Below are 18,403 nucleotides of genomic sequence, written 5' to 3'. Positions count from 1 at the left end.
CTCAAACACAAAACAGGCAAGTGAGGGATGTCATCCCTGCTGCACCGGGACAGCAATCTGCTACAAGTACCAAATTGCGCTTCTCCTGCCTGCCCCAGGCACTTCCAGCACACCATGATGGAGCCCCTCTAGCCATGGGGATCTTCAGGTAGTGGCTCAGTTTAGAAAAGGAACAGGAAAATTTTATTTAGACCAGAAACTTTCAAGATCACTTCCTCCTTCACATGAAATCTGTGTAAATAACTTTATTGATACAACAAAGAGACAGACGTCACTGGAGTAAATCAGTCAAGCACCCTTCCCGTTCAGGCCTGAATACAAACATCATAAAGCTTTTTCCTAGGAAACAAAATGAATAAAAGCAGGCCTTGGTGTTGAGACCAGATCCCCTCTCTTAACCACAAGCCTACAGGTCGTGATCCTCCTCCTTCCAAGCTCCTCCTGGGAGCTTGGCTCTTCTCTTCTATATAAACCCATAAGAAATAAATATGTAAAATCAAAATAGGCAGACTAACTTTTCCTAGAAGAGAAAATCCAAGAAAAAACAAAGGGTTTTTGGCAAGATGACTGTGTGCAGGGAGATGCTGAAGGAATGCACTCGCAGTACCCACTGAACACAACCCACACGACAGCCAAAGGGAACTTGGGCAGTTTCTCCCACCTATCCTTTGAAATACTTTCACCACCAGAAGAGTTTCATGTAAAAACACCACACACATTTGGCAGCATAGTGAATACTAAGGAGTATGTAAGTAACAAGCTGGTTGAGAAAATGCCTCTGGAAAACATGAGCACATGTCCATGGGAGAGATGGAAGGAAGAAATGTGACAAACTGAGGGAGTTCAAGATGAGGTGACATGCCCAGAAAGAAGGCTGTAATCACAGCCCCAGGTGGAAACAGTGCTCATCTACAACTACCACAGTCATCCCCTGCCCTCCTGGGCATACTGCTCCTTACCAGTCTTGGCAGCAGCAGGGCTGGCAATGGAGCAGCAAATACATGTCCTGCTCAGAAAGGAAGGCCCTCACCTTGCAGAGTGCGGTGCCAGGCCCAAGTGGCTCTCCTTGCTCCACAGAGCAGCATCTGTGAGTGCTCTCTCTCAGAGCATGCTATGACTTGATGATCCTCTGCCCAGCCAAGCCACGTTTGACTCCACAAACCTTGGTCCAACCTTCCCAGTTGGCCACCCATGGCTGGCGGTGCCATCACCCTGCAGTGGTCTCGTACTTCGTCCCCTGCACTGCAGGTCCCTGCCGTGCCCTGGGCTGAGCTCTCCTTTCTTGTCGAGGTGAGGCCCAGGCTCTTTCTAGGCAGCTGCAGGAAGCAGGCTCAATCTGTGCCGTTTGCATTTCAAGCACCGACAGGTAGGGACTTGCACTTTTGCCCATGGTTTCCATGATGAAAGTCCCTAGAGGATCTGTTTACATTGATATCTGGGGTCAAGCCTGAGGGTTGACTCCACTCAGCTTTGGCCTACCTCAGAGCTTGCACCAAAGCCACCCACTCTGTCCTTCCTGATCCTCCAGATGAGCTCTTCAAGGAATCAGGTTTTTTTCTCCTTCTGGGCTTGTTTCTACTTGTAGGTGTTGGCGACAGGAAGCGAGCTGCACAGCAGCTCTAAGTCAAGACCAGGCAGTTGTGGATTTGGTGTTGGCCAACTGCTTGAGCTTGTATCTTGCAGGTGAATGGTTTGATTCCAGGCATGCCGTGCAGAGGCATGAGACTGATAAGTTGAATTCTTCTCAGATCCTGAAGTCTAGCAAACCTGGGCCAGAAAGCCTTCCAGAGCAAAGCTAAAGGAGGCACCAGAGAAGATGGCCAGCAAAGCAGGAACTGGAAGTGTCTCTGAAGCCAAGCTTTAGGGATTTCCCTGCTATGGCCTGAGACCACGTCCCTGACAAATTTTGTGGTAGATGCCCACAAATGCTTGTGTTTGCCTGACTATACAGTCTAATCATGAGTTGCTTGCTTCGAAGTTAGGAAGCCCATCACGGATACTCCCATAACTCCCTGTTCCACCTTTCAGACCTTCCACGTACATCCCCTCCATTTCTTATAAGCCAGTAGTATTTTATAAACTACCTGGAACAAGGGCCAGCTTCTGTATCTTCTCCAGCATGTGCTTCTTGTGACACAAATGGGCACGGGGATTCACCAGCCACAGTCCCAGAATTCTTGCTTCCCCACATCTTTCTCTTTCAAGTTCTCGTTACTCACCAAATACTTAACCAGGTACAAGCAGCTTTTGAAGTGCCTAATCTCCTACATTTCATTGCATTATTTTTATCCACAGACAGTTTAGGTAGCACAATTGTCAAAAGTGCTTGCTGGGATCCCTGTGGCTGACTACAAGCCATAGACCACAAATATCTATTACTGTGGGCGTGTTCCAGGCTGTCCACAGAAACCTCCAGGAAACACATCTGTACAATTTGAGGCATCTCTTGCCATAGAGTCAAAAACAGGATTTATACAAAACATGAGCTACCAAAACAGGTACCAGGACTCTCAGGTACAGGGTATTGGTCTCTGTTTCTACAATATTTCTCCTTTTGGCTTAGAAAAGACCAGTGTTTATCAAATTCGACCATAAAATATATGCTATCATTGCTAAACAGATGTGTAATCTGCAATGCGAATGCACATCTGCAAGAGACTATGAAAGCAGACATTTTCTAGATCATTTCACAAAACACACAGGGGCAAAGTTCAGAGCCTGATTATGTAGGTGTTAATCTGATAAAAATAAAACCTGTGTCCTGTCAACAAACTTGGAGTGTCATTGCCAGAGGTACAGACTGGGAGCAATCCTGGCCATGCACTGCACGTCAGAAACAATGTTCTGAAGGGCACACATTTAAAAAAGCTTTCAGTCTTAGGATTGTGTTTAAGGGCTTCAGCGCCTTCTCTGAAGAAAAAGTAAATTAACCAGACTACCTGAAAGTCATTTAGCAACTGATGAAGATATCTTACAAAGGAGAACTGGTGATGTAAATATCACTGTTACAAAGATAGACTAACTTGTATGATGAAGCTCCCTAATTAGGATAACTTTCAAATACCAGAAATACTAGAGAAATCAAATACAAGAGGCTCTCCTAGAAATACCACAGAACTGCTCCCTCAAACACTGCAGGCAGACTTTTTTTTAACCTGACTAAAAACACTCCATACTTACTTTAGACAATTTATTCTCACTTCCCTAAAGTAACTTCCACAAATACAATTAGATAGATCAAGCAATGGTCTATCTAATCTCAAATGACATGGGATCCTGCCATTGTCGCTGACAACAGACCACAGTCTCAATGGTAAAGGTTCAAGCAGTTTGCAATGTTGTATGACTTCTCTCTATTGGAGCCCAATAGGTTGAGGGGAAAGAATGTCAACATAATAAAAGTGTCTGCTAAAATCTTTCAAAGCCAGACTTTGATCTGTATTTAGGACTATTGAATATCTGAAAAGAACTGGTGAAGATGAGCTGTCACCAGCAAACCAGTGCTTAATGCTCAAGGATAACCTGAGATGGAAAGTGTCTTGGTAGAAATGGAGTCCTGTCCCAGTGGACTTAAAGATACAACCAAGATACAGCTGAAGCAAAATGATGATGAACTTGAGGTCTTGGGAATGGTTACCATTTAATGAAAACAAAGTTGTGCCTATTTGTGGGCAAGAAGACAACACTACCACAGAAAAATAACTCATGGGCATGGGAAGCCATTACCCAAACGAGCCAGACACCAAATATTTGGCAGGCACCCTTTCTCCTGGTCCCACCAGAGCCCAGTGGCACACAAGGCTTTGGTCAGTGGAGCCTCACTGCACAGCACCAACCCAAGCCAGCAGAAAGAGGCTCCATTGTCCTCACTACTTGCTCACTACAGCCCCTGTCCACGCGTTGTATCTGAGCATCACAAATACCTTTGCAGTGACAGAAACCAGGGCACATCCTCACAGTCAAAGGGGAATCCCAGTTTTCACAGGGAACGAACATAGTCTTGGGGCTCTTTTGTGAATGGACGTAAGCCCCTTTTAAATGTTATTCATTAATGTTGTTGCTGGCATGAGACTTTCTTCTGTGCCTCAGCAAGGAACATGAGCATTGTGCCAAGTCTGATGATAAACAACAAAGGACAGGAAAAGCCTTAGGGTTTTTCAAAGGGGCAACAGATCCTCAGTGCTCAAGGCAGCAAACATGATTTGCAGTGGCAAACAGATTTGAGTCCAAGACAAGCTCAGCGAAGACTGATATTTAAGCAGATTTTCCTCCTAGGGTTAAACATCTCTTTTTAATAGCAGAGAAATCAATAGCAGCAGAGGGAACTACGATCAATTTGATGTGGAATGCTGCAATCCTCTCTGTACAGCTTTCCTCATTAACTTCCTTTATTACCTATAACCCGCAGCTCTTCCAGATCCAGCATGCTCCCCTGGTCCTTGGTTCTGCGAGATGGACTAATTTTCATCAGAGACTAGGCAGGAGACTAATTAAAAGTATGCATTTCATTTGTGAAGGGACTCTGGGGAGATGAGGAGGGAGAAGATAGCTCTTTGCTTGCTCTGCCACCTAAACAGTATTTGTAAAAGTAAATCGGATGACAGCAAACTGATGCCTAAGGAGCAATTCCCTCATTAACCTAACATCCACCACAGTTTACACCCACCACCATTTATATGCACCATTAATATTTATAAGGATGATGTGTCTCTTTGACAAGAACTTTTTTTGCCTCCAATGACAACAGATGTTACACCATTTATGAAAGAAACTACTCAAGCATTTCCAAAGGATCCTGTCCATGCTCATCATGTCTTTATCCTGGGCTCTGATTATACTATTCACAGAGAGTCTGGATGACCTACTGAAAGTTCAGATCATGTTGGTCTCAAGCCCTAGAATATGGATGGCAGCACATTTGCTGACAGAGTCATCAGAACTTCTCGAGTTGCATTACATCTCTGTGGATGTTCTTTGGGGAGCTGGAGAGCTTTTAAATGCAACTGATAGCTCGAGTGTGCAAGACGTTACATGGCAGACTCTCCCACCCCACAAGGATTTACCACTTACCCCTGGGTCTCTAAAACACACAGCGAACAGCCGAGGCTGCAGGATTGTCTTCCACAGTTGTCTTAGCCACTGCTGCCACAGCTACATCAGTGATCGCATATGATCTGCAAGGAACTAAGAACTGTTATTATATGCTGTGTTGTAGCGCTCTACACACAGACTTGCAGGAAAACACATTCTGCAAAGCTCTTATCCTATTTATCTCTGCATAAACGTGCTGCTCCTTGGCTAAATTATAATTTACATCGTGTGGAAGGTGCAGCCTCTGGCAGGACACAGATCCCACTTCAGCAAAAGTTAAGCTCTCACCCTCCATGCAGGAGAAAGCGCAGACACCTCACCATCAGCAGGCAGCAGTATGGCTTTAACCTGTAAAGAACTGCATGGCTCTGTCGAAGGGCTTCCGAAATCTCCTTCAGGAACCACAATACACAGGCAAGCACTGAGGTATTAGACAAGATATCTAAGGTACGTTTTCTTTTACTACATTGCAGTTGACATTTACATTAAAATGCATGAGGTTATCATGAATCGCTTCACCTGATGTGATGGAGCTCATTTCAAGTGGCACAAAAATGTCATATTACCCCTGTGGGCTAGAGCAGATAGCCCGCAGTGACTTATTCCTCAAAATGGCAGGTCTTGTAGTGCCCTGATATTTATGGCACATACATTTTTAATGTACAGCACAAATGGCTCCTGCATTTGTCAACTCATCTGACCTGCAGCTTTTCAAAGAAAATATAAAAAGACATGATCCACAGAAAGAACTGGCCTTGTGTAATATGCATGGCCAACAGTAGCCACCAAGTCAGAAAACAAATAGGAAGTTACGTGGTCTACTATCATTCTTGGCCAAGCTCTGCTAGCAGACCACCATCTTCAGTGCACTTCAGGCTAGTTCCCAAAATTACAAACAGGTGAGAGAAATCTCAAGGTGAATTCAGGAGCAGCTTCAATTCCTATTTCCCTAGTTAGCACAGCATCCCTAAGTTAGCTCTGAATCATACCTGATACAAACAATTGTGGTTAAGAGACCTGACAGATCTGGGGACTGAGTCTTCAGCCAAAACAGCACAATGTTGCTTGTGTAAATCAGCAGAATTCACAACAGGATAAAACCCGCTGTGTGTGTCTCTGACTAGGACATGTTGAGTTTTCTTTGAAGGGAAAACAAGCTCACAGACTTTTTTGGAGTTCGTCTATTACCACATGACTATATACATTCAATGTGCTACTACACATTTTATAAAAGCGTGCCTGTGTTTTTTATGTTTTTATGTGTGTCTGCTGATGTTACATGCCCAGTTTTGGCTCAGAATAAAGACATTTCTGTCAAAATTGACACCCATTACTTCACTGTAGTTTGCATCCATACAACTGTCTTTTTTTCTTACACTAGGCCAATTACGAATAGACTGGACACAAATTGCAGGCACAGGTGTCTTCACTTGTTTAAAAACCAAACTGCCATGCACCTGGCCCGGCCTAAGCAATACCTGTGCTTAGTCTGCATGAATCGTATCAATAAAAAGGATCAGCCCATTTCAGCCTCACGGTATGTGGTGCATTGAGCTCATCAGATCTGGCAGGACAGATTCAGCCAGGCCTTCCCAGACACCATCCAATTTTGTTCTGCCTAGTGCAATGAAATGTGTCACCTGGACAGCGAGCTCTTTGCCAAAATCCAAATAACCACCGGTTTAGAATACAGTGACAAGAAAGAGAAACGTAGCAGAAGTACCTTTCCGAAAACAAGATCTGTCAGCTGTGACACAGAGAGCAGAGCGGCCGAAGCTCAGGCCTGCAGCCCGGACGTGCCATGTGCCAGCTTTATCTCTGACGCGGCTGTGAGGGGACGGTACCAAACATCTCTATCCCAGTTTCCTTTTATCAATCAGGAATTAGCATACTGTAGGCACGGGCATTTATACAGCGCCTCAAAGACAAAAAGCAGCATTAAGTCATGGCAGAGCTAAGAGCGGCCGCGGCGTTACCCAGCGCGACAGGCACCCATCTGCGACCACGGCTCAGCAGGAGGTGACACAGGCCTGTATCGGGCAGGGAACACGCACCGCTTCACCAGGATCAGGGAAAAGCTCAGGATGGTGACCGCACCCGCGCAGACCACAAAGCAAGGCCATGGCGTGTGGTTCACGCACCCCGGGGATGCTCTGCCAGCGGCTAAACCCTTCCCGGGGGTGCGCAGCCCACCCACACCCAGCTTCTCTCGTGGCGCTCGGAGAGCAGCAGGAAAAGCTCCCCAGCACCAGGCTCAGGCTGCTGGGGCTCCTCACGGAGAGAGAAGCACGGAGCAGCAGGCAGGGAGTTATGCCGAGCACGTACAGGGAGCCGGGCGTGCGGGGGGCTCGGCGTGGTGCGGCCCGGCCGAGCAGGGGATGCGTCTCGCCTTCCTCGGGTGGGGAAGATGGGACACGCATTAGCGAGGAGAATAAAAGGAGGGGAACAAAGGAGCGGGGGCGAACACCTGTCGCTCTCCTCGGGGACGAGCCCTGATGCTTTTATTCGGTGCCGTCTGTCGAGGGGACTGCAGCTGCCAACTGTCAGCAGCGTCAAGTTACCGCACAAAGCCGCCCGAGGCCTCGGCACGGCGGGGCTGGGGGGGCCGGGGAGGGCCGGGGGGTCCCCGCTGCCAGCCCCGGGCCGGGTCAGCACCGAGGGGCCGGCCCCAAGCAGCGCTGCCCGCGGCCTCCTGCGCCCCCCCCCCCCCACCCCAACCTAGCGCTGCCCGAGGTTTGGGCTCCCTGAAGGTGACCGGCGTGCCCCCGCGCCTCGTGTCTCCGAAGCGGGAGCTACCGGCACGAGCAAGCAAGCACTCCAAATAATTTAAAAAAAAAATCCGAAATAAATAAATAAAAATCCCAAGTAATTAAAAAATATCCCAAATAATTAATAATAATAAATCCCCCCAAAAAGAAATCCCAAATAACGACAAACTTCCAAATAATAAAAAAAAAGCCCCCGATAATAATAATAAAAAATCCAAAGTAATAATAACAATAAAAAATAATTAAAAATAAACAAGCGAGTCGCCTCCGCTCCCCGCGCGGCAGCCGCCGGCCCCTCGCCCCCCCCGCGGCACCCAAGGGCGCCCCCCGCCCGCTCGCCGCGCCCCGCCCGCCCCGCCGCAGACAAAGCGGCCCGTTCCTATTGGCCCGTTCGCCCCACGCTCGGGCGGCTCTCGGCGCGCCGCGGCCAATGGGCTCATTGAGATGCAAATGAGCGGGTATAAGGCGGGCGGCGCGGAGCGGGGCGGGGGCCGGAGCGGAGCGCAGCGGGCAGGCGGGGTCCGGCCGCCATGGCGCCCGCGGGCAGGGGCCGCCCGCCGCGGGGGGACGGCGACGGCAGCGCGGGGGCCCGGCCCGACAGGAGGGTGAGCGGAGGGGCCGGGGAGGGCGGGGGGAAGGTGTAAAGGAGGGAGGCGGGCGGCTGACGGCGCCGTGTTCCCGCAGACGAGGAAGCCGCTGGTGGAGAAGAAGCGCCGGGCGCGGATCAACGAGAGCCTGCGGGAGCTGCGGCTGCTGCTGGCCGACGCCGAGGTGAGGCGGCGGGGCCGGGAGGGGGGCTGGGGGGCGGCGGGGGTCGGGGCCGCGCTGACGGCCTCGGCGCCCCGGGGCAGTTGCAGGCGAAGCTGGAGAACGCGGAGGTGCTGGAGCTGACGGTGCGGCGGGTGCAGGCCGTGCTGGAGCGCCGCTCCCTCGGTGAGTGCCGGGGCCGAGGGGGGGGGCGGCGGTGGGGCCGGGTCGCGCTTCGCCTCACGCCGGCCCCTCTCTGTCTCCCCCGGGTCGTAGAGGGCGGGCGGCTGCACCGCGAGGCCAGCGAGCGCTTCGCTGCCGGCTACATCCAGTGCATGCACGAGGTGCACACCTTCGTCTCCAGCTGCCCCGGCATCGATGCCACCACGGCGGCCGAGCTGCTCAACCACCTGCTGGAGTCCATGCCCCTCAACGAGGGCGGCTTCCAGGACTTGATCGCGGACGTTTTGGCCGAGCCCTCCCTCGGCCCCTGGCCTGGCGGTGAGGTGAGGGGTCTGGCGGCTGAGGCCTCCCCGGGCCTGGTGCTCCCCGCCTCGGCGCCCTCGCCGTCCCCCAGCGAAGAGACCTGCTCAGACTCCGATGAGGCAGAGGCCGAGCTGGGCCAGACCTCCACTGACGGACTGGATGCTTCCCAGACACACAGCGTGCCATCGCCCAGCTTACCCAAATCCATGTGGAGACCCTGGTAACAGAGCGGCGTGCCCAGGAGTCGATGCGGACCTACCTAGCGAGGAGAGCGGCTGGGTGCTGCACACCCCCGTGGCTGTCAGACCTGCGTGTCTGGCACTGCTGTGTCCTGGGACTGCATAAATGGCACTCTGACACTGTCACCCCCCTGACAGGCTAATAGCAAAACACATTAACATTTCATCTGTGTGTATGTTGCGTGTGTGTGTGGTGTTTTGTAACTAGGGGGTTGTTTTTTATGAGAGTTCGGGGATGGGCTGGGGGAGGAGGGGGCTGTTTTTTTTAGTAGCAAAGCTCTTTGGTGGATGCACACCAGTTATCTCATAACCCTGTCTCATGCTTTTGGCCCTTATAAGTGGCCCAAATCTCACTACCTTTTTCTCTAAAGAAAAAGCCCTTGTGCGTTTTAAACCTTGGTGGTTAAATCCATGAGAAGTTCAGTCTGCATGCACAGTTTGTGTTCTAGTGATAGCAAAGATCCCTGAAAGGGGTTGGTGTGGTTAGCATCTATACGTGGTAGTGGTCTGGAGTCTCACCTTCAGTGAAGGAAGAGAGAACTAGGAACCTGCTGGAGTTAGATGAACATCTAAGATACTGGTGGCAGGGTGCCTTTTAGAAATGAGTGTCTTTATGCACACCTTGCTTTTAGCACATCTGACTTTATTGTGATTTTATGTATATTAGGGTGTCAAATGTTTTTTATTTTAATCTTTAATAAAAAACTAAATTCACAACTGATTTCATGTATTCTGCAGTGTGATACACTTTAACCAGTTCACAAGTTTGAACACCACGTCCTATTGTTAGCTACTAACAACAGTACGTCTATGTTTTGGAACAATGCTGGTAATTAAGCACTTAATTCATGTACTAAGCATTGTTAGCTCAAGTACTGGACATAAAATGTTTCTTTTGTTTAATAGTAGCAGACACTTAAGTTACTGCAGTGACTGGTGTAGGGTTATCTCATGCCCCAGGCTCCTGGGCAAGTAGTTCATGTGGACAGCAGGCTCAACTCTCACCTCCCTGCGGGAGGGGGTGGTCATACAGCTGCAGTCCATCTTCAGAGGCACTGGACAAAGCATCTCCTGGTCTACCTCCTCAGGGAGTTTTGCCTTGTTTTTCCTTCTTGAATGCAAAGTTGATTAAAGCATGCAATGGACTTAAAAAGTATTTCTGAAGAGAAAAAACACTTCAAGGGGGCTGACCTTCAGCCCTCCTGAACATGAGGTTTGTCATAGTCCGTACTTCTGAGAGATACCAAGTTATTTATACTGGGGAATTACCTTTCAGAGAGCTACCATTGTAAAGAAAGAAACAAAAACAATTGTGAAGTTACTTAATACATGGAAGTTCCCAAACACAGAACAAGCAAGAAAGGAAGCAACCTAACTACCAGGGGACTAGACCTGTAACTTTCTTTTGTTAATAACCCTATGGAATAATAAAAATGGAAACTAAGATACCAGTAGGCCTCCTTTGTAATTTATTTAAAGTTACCTGGGGGGAGGGGGGTTCTTATCCAAAGATTGCCATCAGATTGGTTTAGCACAAAAGCCTCCCTGCTTTTCCCCAATATCCCTTTGAACTGAGGGCAAAAACCAGCTTAACAGGAGGAGGTAGGGAGAGCTGCTGTAATGACCTTTCTGCTTTAGGGAGGGAGGGGAGGTCAGCATTTTGAAGTGTAAATGAAGGAGGAACCTGGGACACTTGCACTAAAAGTAACACCCCACACTCAAGCTGACCTCTTGGACTCACCCTGCACCTCTAGCTCCAGTGCAATGTCACTTTGCTTAAAAAAAAAAGCTGCTTCCCCAGGTGTTAGTGTTTGATACTTCATTCTTTGCTTCTGCTCAACTAGCCCAGGTAACGATACTGCCCCCAGTAACATGGTACGCCTTATGCTACATGACCCTGCTATGCCATGACAATCCCTTGTAGTATCTAGAAAACAGCCCTTCTGTCAGGTGCTGTCAAAGGGGAGGCAGAGCCACAGCCCCTTCCTGTAACACGCAGGCAGCAGCAGCTCCGGAGGGCCAGGCAGCTCGTGGTGGAGCAGAGGACCACAAGTAACACACAGCCATGCACAGCCCAGCCCCTGGTTCTTTCAGAACAGCAAGCACAGGGCTGCAGCCACTCGCCTGAGCTCACTTAAGGTTTAAGTCTGAAGGTTTGACATGCAGGGTGCTCTGGGGCTGGCTGCAGCTGCTGCCGGAACACTAGAGACAGCGAGGCTCAGCTTCACTTCCATGAGATGAAAGGCGGCCGGGTTAGGGCTCTTCTGCAACGGTGCTGTGAGAGCAAGTGCAAATCCTGACACTTTGGTGACAGAAACACAGCTGAGAGTCAACATAAAAGTGCCAGCTTTAGTTCAGCAGTGGATCTGGGGGGCTGGCAGCAGAGCTACCACTTTTAAGCAGCATTGCAGACCTGTGAAGTAAATAAATTCCTAGCTGAAGCCAGCCTTACCCATTTACCTGCTCCCTTTCTGCTTCCTTTAAAAATCTGAAGTGCTGTTGCCCTTCCCAGAAGGAAGCCACTGGTGGGGCCCACAAAGTGCTCCCTGCACACTTAAACCATGACAGGACCAGAAAACCAGGCACATTCTGCTACCTACGCTGCTGCAGAAGGAAACGCAGCCTCCTGGCCAGCCACGGGGTCAGCTGCTTTCCAAAGGCCACGACTGTCAGGAAGAGCCAGGGCAGAAGGGTAGCAGGACTTTCTCAAGCCTGTGTTGGTTGAACAGAAAAAGCCAGGTCAAAGTGCTACTATTACAGTTCTTTAAAAAGCATCAAAAGCATTTCTAGACTGTGTTAGCAATAAGGCTTTTTTTTTTTAAATCCACAAATTAGGTTCACAGAATGTTTACGCCCTCTGATTAGGTGTTGCTGGATTTCTCCATTTGCATTTCTGTACCTTACTGCAAAGGTGTCAAATCTGACACTTCCCTGACAAAGGCAGGAAGAGGTGAGCTTTTTAGGGGCAGGACTGGGGAAGAGGGAGGGAAAGGAAGGTTTCCAGCAGCTCTGATGAAAAAACAGTGAACCCTTTCAAAGTCCTTCTTTACAGAAAGGACTGCCTTCACTCTTTTCCATTCCAAAGTAATATGAACAGACGGTCTGATCTGACAGTGCACTGCATTGTAAAAGGAGAGCGGACCAGCACACAAACAGGGGGACTTCTGTTTGATATGCAGTTGAAGAATAATTGAAAGGAGGACTCATCTTCCCCTCTCTTTGCATGTCAGTCACTCACACCTGCTGCAGGGGAGAAGCACTCCTTGCTAGACCAGGTCAGCTGGGAGGACTTCTGTTCAAAACTTCTCCTAAGCTGCTGGCAACAAAGAACAGATCTTTGCCAGAGCCTCCAGCCAGGGCAAGATCAGGCTTTCAGATTCTCCAAATCAAGTGACATCTTTTGTCACCCACTAGCAAATACCATGTAGTTCTCTGCAGAGTTTTCACCTCCAAATAAGTCTTTCAGCCTCTATTCCAATAGAAGGCTGAAACAGAAAAGATGACAAAAAACAGAAACAAAAATAAAAAATAAAAAAAATCGCTCCCGAACTCAGGAGCAGGGTTGGGGGCGGGGGGGGGGGGGAGCCAACTTCCATACAGACATCCGCAGATGGAAATTTCTGCTAAGCAGACAATTCATTCCTGCCTGCAACACCAGCAGCTTATGTTTGTTACCATCCAAGGTACTGTCATTAGCAAAGTGCTATTGAAACAAATCTCATGAAAAGTGGGGATTTCTTTCTGAGATGTGTGCTGGGATTAATGTTGGTTAATCCTGGCATCCAGAGCCTTGCCATGTTATGGTAAGCTCTCCACAGATAACATCCCCAAGGGGCCATCCAATCTTGACATCTCCAGCTGTTGGAGCCCAGTTTTAGCATTCTCCAGTTTATAGACCCACCTCCAAGCATCAGCAACATGCACATGAGCACAGACAGAAGCGGGTCCCCAGCCCTACTGCTCCTCCCCACAAGGATGTGGGTGCAGATACTTAGGTTTTACAAACCCAGCGTTTAGCTTTTGGAGCACACCAAGGCTTTTGCATGAGCAGTTCTTCCTTATACCCACTGAAGAGGACAACTGGGCCAAACAGCACGTCCCCTGCTGAGCTTCCCCCACCAGCCACAGCTTGGGACCACTGAAACACACAAGATGGTATGGATGAGACCCAGGAGAACATCCTATTGTTCCACAGATGGATGTAAAGATTTGAACAAGGTCATACAGGAAGCGCTTGGGACACTTCAAGGATCAAACAATCCACCAACCCAGCTGGCTGAACCAAAAGCCTATCCTTCTTCCACTTCCTAAGCCATATTTTCATTCTGTGGCATGAAGATCCCTGTTTCAAAGCTCTTTTTTATGCACTCTCATACAGACACCCTGAGCCCACAGTAATCCAAATGGACAGGGTCACTAAATAGTGTCCTTCAAGCCTGTAAGGCTTCTACATGAGCTGAACTAAGAAAAGGAAAAAGGGGGAAAAAGCCAGTCTGTCTCCTTCCATGGGATTTTTAGCTGCATAAGGAATATAAGCATTTCTTTGTTGTTTTTCATTATTGTTTTCAGCAATTGTAATCCTTATTTCTACATTTTAAGAAAGTTAAAATATATCAAATCTGGTGCAGAAAACATCTAAGCATGAAAATACACCTCACGGTAGGAAACTTTAAGCTTAATTTAGTTAAACAAGATGATGATTGATGGTGATTTGATTGGTCACACTGCATACGCTGTATGTTACACTACACTCCTTCCAGCTGAGTAAGTCATGGGCTCAAAAGGCCTTTTAATCCAATAAAGTAGTCTCTTAAATGCCAAGTGATACATAGTGGATTCAAACTGTTTGAAATGAGAAAGTAAAAGACTGAAGTCAAGCACTGGAAAAGACACAAATTCCCTTTTTCACTATGTCATCAGGTCAAATGAGACAGTATCCTTCCAGACACAAATACTTTTTTTTTTTTTTTTTAAGAATACAAAAGATTTAGTAAAACTACAACATACTGGCAATTAAATTAGATGATCCCTTCTGGCCTTAGATTTCTTAAGTATGAAACTACTTCACTTTGTAGTCTTTTAGTTTTTACATTGATCTCAGACTAAAATTAGAGTCTGAAAGTACAGTGAGTAGGTGTTGTTTTTTTTTTTTTTCATCTGGGAAAGTGCAGACCTAGGGCACCCTGAAGCATACTTTTACAGACAGCTTCAGGAATTGCCCAGAGTGAATTACCCTCAGCTGAACTCTGCAAAAGTGCAGGCCATTTAGGTACAAAGTAAAGCAGCTGAATTTAAAATCACCAAAGACACAAATCTTAAAAATATCCTTAAAAGATGTGCTCCTCGAGAAGCAAAGGAAGTTACTGGGCATCGTCTGGAGTTTGCTTATCCAGTTATGTGCTTCAGAAAGGACTTCATCTTCTAGTGGCCTTCTTTGTATTCACTGTATTTGTCCGTCTGGACTATCCATGAATGAGAGGCACACTAGCAAAACTCTGGCATTTCACTCTCACTACACTGACGTTGCCAGAACCAACACGGGCTGCAGAGGGCACTACAAAATTCCTTCTACTGTCACCCTGCAAGTCTTCACAACCGGCATTCCACAGATGGAAAAGGAGAAAAACTCATGAGACACATTGTCAGCCCCATAACATTTCCACCAACGCAGAGGGGTTGTTCACAGCACCGAAATGTTTCTTTTTCAGGCCTCAGTGATGCAAGTTCTAGCCAATTTGCCTCCTTCGGGTCAGCAAGCACTATGCTGGTGTTTACTACCAGCTTTGTGTAATGAAGACACCTTTGTGTGTCTTCAGTTGAGCTGGCCAATTCAGGTCAAGAAATACCCCTTAAAATTCATATTCCAAATTCTCCTATGACTAAAATAGGAGACTCATTGGTACTGGGTGAACTACTATGGTTTAGCATGAATAGCAAGTGTTGATATACCTAGGTCAAATCACAAAGGTACACGCTCTATCTTCTTGCTTTATTTGCTCACTCAAACAGGTTTAATTAAGTCCTATCCAGCTCTGAACACTTCAAAGAAGTTATCCTTGGCCAGCCTGGCAATGACCACTCTGAGTCAGCAGCACACATGCATGTAAAATAAATAGATATAAATGACAAAGACCATATGGGAAATGAAATACGCAAACAAAGAATCAGTGCAGTGTAAAATAGGCAGATCAAGAAAGAAAACTTGCATGCAGTCAAGCATGAAAGGTCTTGTTGGTTTGCTTTGGTTGTTTTCTGTTTTTCCCTCTTCTACTCACAAATAGCATACTTAGAAGCAAATTGGGAAATTTGGGGTCTCCCTACTTTTGGAAAATGTATCCCCGGAGTGCTGGCAATACTAAGGGGGTTATCTCTTTCCTTGATTAAACTAGATGCTACTCCAAGTACTTCTAAGTCTTCTGTTCACAAACAGGTGTCTCTTTGGTCTAGTAATCCTCCAGCAAGTTACTTTCATAGTACAGCATATACAGACAGACACCACATTGAATCATCAGCAAGAAATAGATCCTTGCTGCAGGAGAACAGCAATACTTGGCCAAGCAAGAACTAAAGGAGTTAGGTGTGGATCCCATTTCATAACACCATTTCAGGGAAAACAGGGAAAAACTTCATTTTGCAGGGAAAACTCCAGCTAACTTGTTGCCTTCACCTTTCCTTCATTTCTTGTTGATGAGAAACCAAAAATAAGTGTTACTCTGAGTGCATTTCCTCCAGAAATGCAGCAGAACCTTACAATGTAGTGGGGAAGACTCCTCTCTGGCCCAAACCAGAAGATTTGGTCACCTGGTCCTTTCTGTAGCTGAAGAACAGCAGTGTTCAGCCTCCCTCTGTTTCCTATTGGAATCCCACAACCTGGCAGAGGAATCAGTAATGCTGGAGCACAGCAGGGGAGCCTACCTGGTGCCACTGGTTTGTTTTCTGTAGTACTTGTAACCATGGCATCTGAGCAGCAAGAAATAAACATGCAACACCAAGAACGGAAGTGCTTCTACTTCCTCTGTCCTTCCCTTGAAACAAACACTTTACACGTTTTGTACTTACTGTTCTTGTTTTTAAGGAACATCAGTATTAAGAAACCATCTAGACAAAGTTATTTTATACATTGCTCTAAATAAAAACTACAGATGGATTCATCACGTGGCCCAAGTATCTATTTAGGTTTTGGTTCTCAAAACCACCAAAATCTGAAGTGTCTGGAGTCAAAACTTTTATGTAACTTAGTTTTTAAATGTTATTTCAGAGTTCAGATCTGTACTTGGACTCTGACCATTTTGGTATTTGGGAATTTAGTTTATCAGCGAACCCAGGTGAACACAGCCCTTCCTGGGGCTTGGTGCTGTAGCTTCTTTTGCGAAGAGCTCTAATCCTCACTTTTCTCCCCATTCCCTCTCCCCCTTTCTGTACACCCCCCCCCCTTCTTTTTGTCTAGACATCGTGCAATTTCAACCTTCCCTGTTTTGGCTACCTTCTCATTTGTTATGGTCATAGCCCATGGAGGCGAACAGATTTAACCCCTTTGCCCACCTTTTGTGTCTGTATTTAAGCACTCCGTCTCCACTCAATTTAACTGATTTTTAAGGTCCAAGTACCCACAGTGTCAGAGACATTCATCTCCATCTTTTTCCTCAAATTCTGACAAATAATTATTTTGTCTCTCCTGAAGGAGGATAAATTGTCTTTTGCTGCTGATAAAACTATTTTTAAAAAGGTGGTGTTAAGTGATTTCAAAGAAGAGGCAGTGCCCCTTGGACCCGTGTCATTATCCTCTTCCTTCAATTCTTTCAAGAAAGTCACAGACCAGAGTGCAGCAACCCAAATGTTTCCAGAGCAACAAACTGTCAGGCTCTATATATAGCCTAAGTGTCACAGTTCAATCCTCATCTTATCTAAGAGCCTTAGAGGTATGACAACACAATGCTTGGAAAGTTGTGGATACGTTTAATAAAGCAGTTTACTCACAGTAAGTCTTGGCAATCAGCTTCAAGTAACTGTTGCATGCACTGATGATTCCATGAAGTCAGGGAAGGCTGTAAGCATCCGTACTCCTGGGGAACAAATAATGCATGTCTTTCTCCTACATGCCCTCTCAAGCCAAAAACACATTTTATACCCGAAAGTTTTTGAAGTCCTCTTCAAAAATACTTGAATAAGCAAGTCAGACTATGCAAGTCAACTAGGTGATAAGAAGAGTCTATAAATAGAGATGGTATTTACAACACATTAGGACACAGTGCTGTGCTTCTTGGACCTAATTTACTGCCAGCCCATTCAGACACATCGACCATTTACATTATGCTGGCCAAGATATCCCAATCTTCCTCTGCATCACTTCAATTGGTCCTCTTGAATGGTACTATGGGCAGTATTAACGCTCGACAGCTTCCAGAGCATTTTTGGGATCCTCTGATCCTGTCAAATGCATTCAAGAAGACTCCACCTGTAAAGCCACTGTTAGCAGTGTAATGAGTAAAAGTTAACACCACAAACTTCACAGGCCTATGAACATTAAGTTAGGTGACCGAGGCAGTCTGCATCACTTCAAACTAATTCTGTCAGTAACTGAAATCTGTAAAGAACATTTACAGTATGTACTGTAGTCCTATTTATATCATTCTGCTGTGAAGTTGATGGAAGGTGATAAATGTTTTACAGGTTAGGATATAGACAACCTTATTTTGCTGTTCTGTTAGCTTGATTATGCCCCTCCTCACCCAGCATTTTCCCTGAGAACCCAAACCACAAGTTCCTGAAAACTCTGTCCTTTAAAGATTTAAGCATTGCCTCACAATGGCAAAGTACGTACAAAGAAAAGATTTTAAGTGGACTGGTAGGACTAGTAACACAATGTTGTGTATAAATGTTTTCATAGTCAGGCCTTTATATTGATTTCACTTAGTTTCAGTGCTCACGTAACACAAGGTGATTACTAGTAAAGAGCTTTAAATACACTGCCAAACTAGATCCAAAGCTTTAGGAACTTCCATTCAAAGCAGTTTGGTAATCATCATTTTGGTAATCATCTTTTCATTTGTACACAAATGAAGACAATGGAAG

At 46.7% G+C, this 18,403-nt stretch overlaps 1 protein-coding gene and 2 long non-coding RNA genes across 5 annotated transcripts; 1 reads left to right on the top strand and 2 right to left on the bottom strand.

Moving 5' to 3' along the window:
* The first annotated feature begins 8,374 nt into the window (after window positions 1-8,374).
* Window positions 8,375-10,782, top strand: LOC118171596 (transcription cofactor HES-6-like). Of its 2 annotated transcripts, none has more exons than XM_035334825.1 (4): window positions 8,375-8,464; window positions 8,544-8,630; window positions 8,717-8,792; window positions 8,883-10,782. In XM_035334825.1, exons 1-4 carry the CDS (start codon window positions 8,390-8,392, stop codon window positions 9,314-9,316), a joined length of 672 nt encoding a protein of 223 aa, XP_035190716.1. In that variant the 5' UTR covers window positions 8,375-8,389; the 3' UTR covers window positions 9,317-10,782. The 2 variants fall into 2 exon arrangements, with proteins under 2 accessions (XP_035190716.1, XP_035190714.1); XM_035334823.1 differs by having other exon boundaries at window positions 8,711-8,792.
* Window positions 10,783-11,116: 334 nt separating this feature from the next.
* Window positions 11,117-13,447, bottom strand: LOC118171597. 2 transcript variants are annotated; one of them, XR_004753269.1, is made up of 3 exons: window positions 13,363-13,447; window positions 12,572-12,800; window positions 11,117-12,043 (listed from the first exon to the last, which is right to left on the bottom strand). It is a non-coding gene; the product is annotated as an uncharacterized LOC118171597 (long non-coding RNA). The 2 variants fall into 2 exon arrangements; XR_004753268.1 differs by lacking the exon at window positions 13,363-13,447 and having other exon boundaries at window positions 12,572-12,816.
* A 2,659-nt stretch (window positions 13,448-16,106) lies between these two features.
* LOC118171599 lies at window positions 16,107-17,744 on the bottom strand. The gene is made up of 3 exons (XR_004753272.1): window positions 17,639-17,744; window positions 17,309-17,394; window positions 16,107-16,291 (listed from the first exon to the last, which is right to left on the bottom strand). It is a non-coding gene; the product is annotated as an uncharacterized LOC118171599 (long non-coding RNA).
* Window positions 17,745-18,403: the final 659 nt, after the last annotated feature.

The sequence above is a fragment of the Oxyura jamaicensis genome, chromosome 9 (assembly GCF_011077185.1).
Source record: "Oxyura jamaicensis isolate SHBP4307 breed ruddy duck chromosome 9, BPBGC_Ojam_1.0, whole genome shotgun sequence".
Classification (NCBI taxonomy): Eukaryota; Metazoa; Chordata; class Aves; order Anseriformes; family Anatidae; genus Oxyura; species Oxyura jamaicensis.
This window is presented reverse-complemented; position numbering and strand designations above follow the sequence as displayed.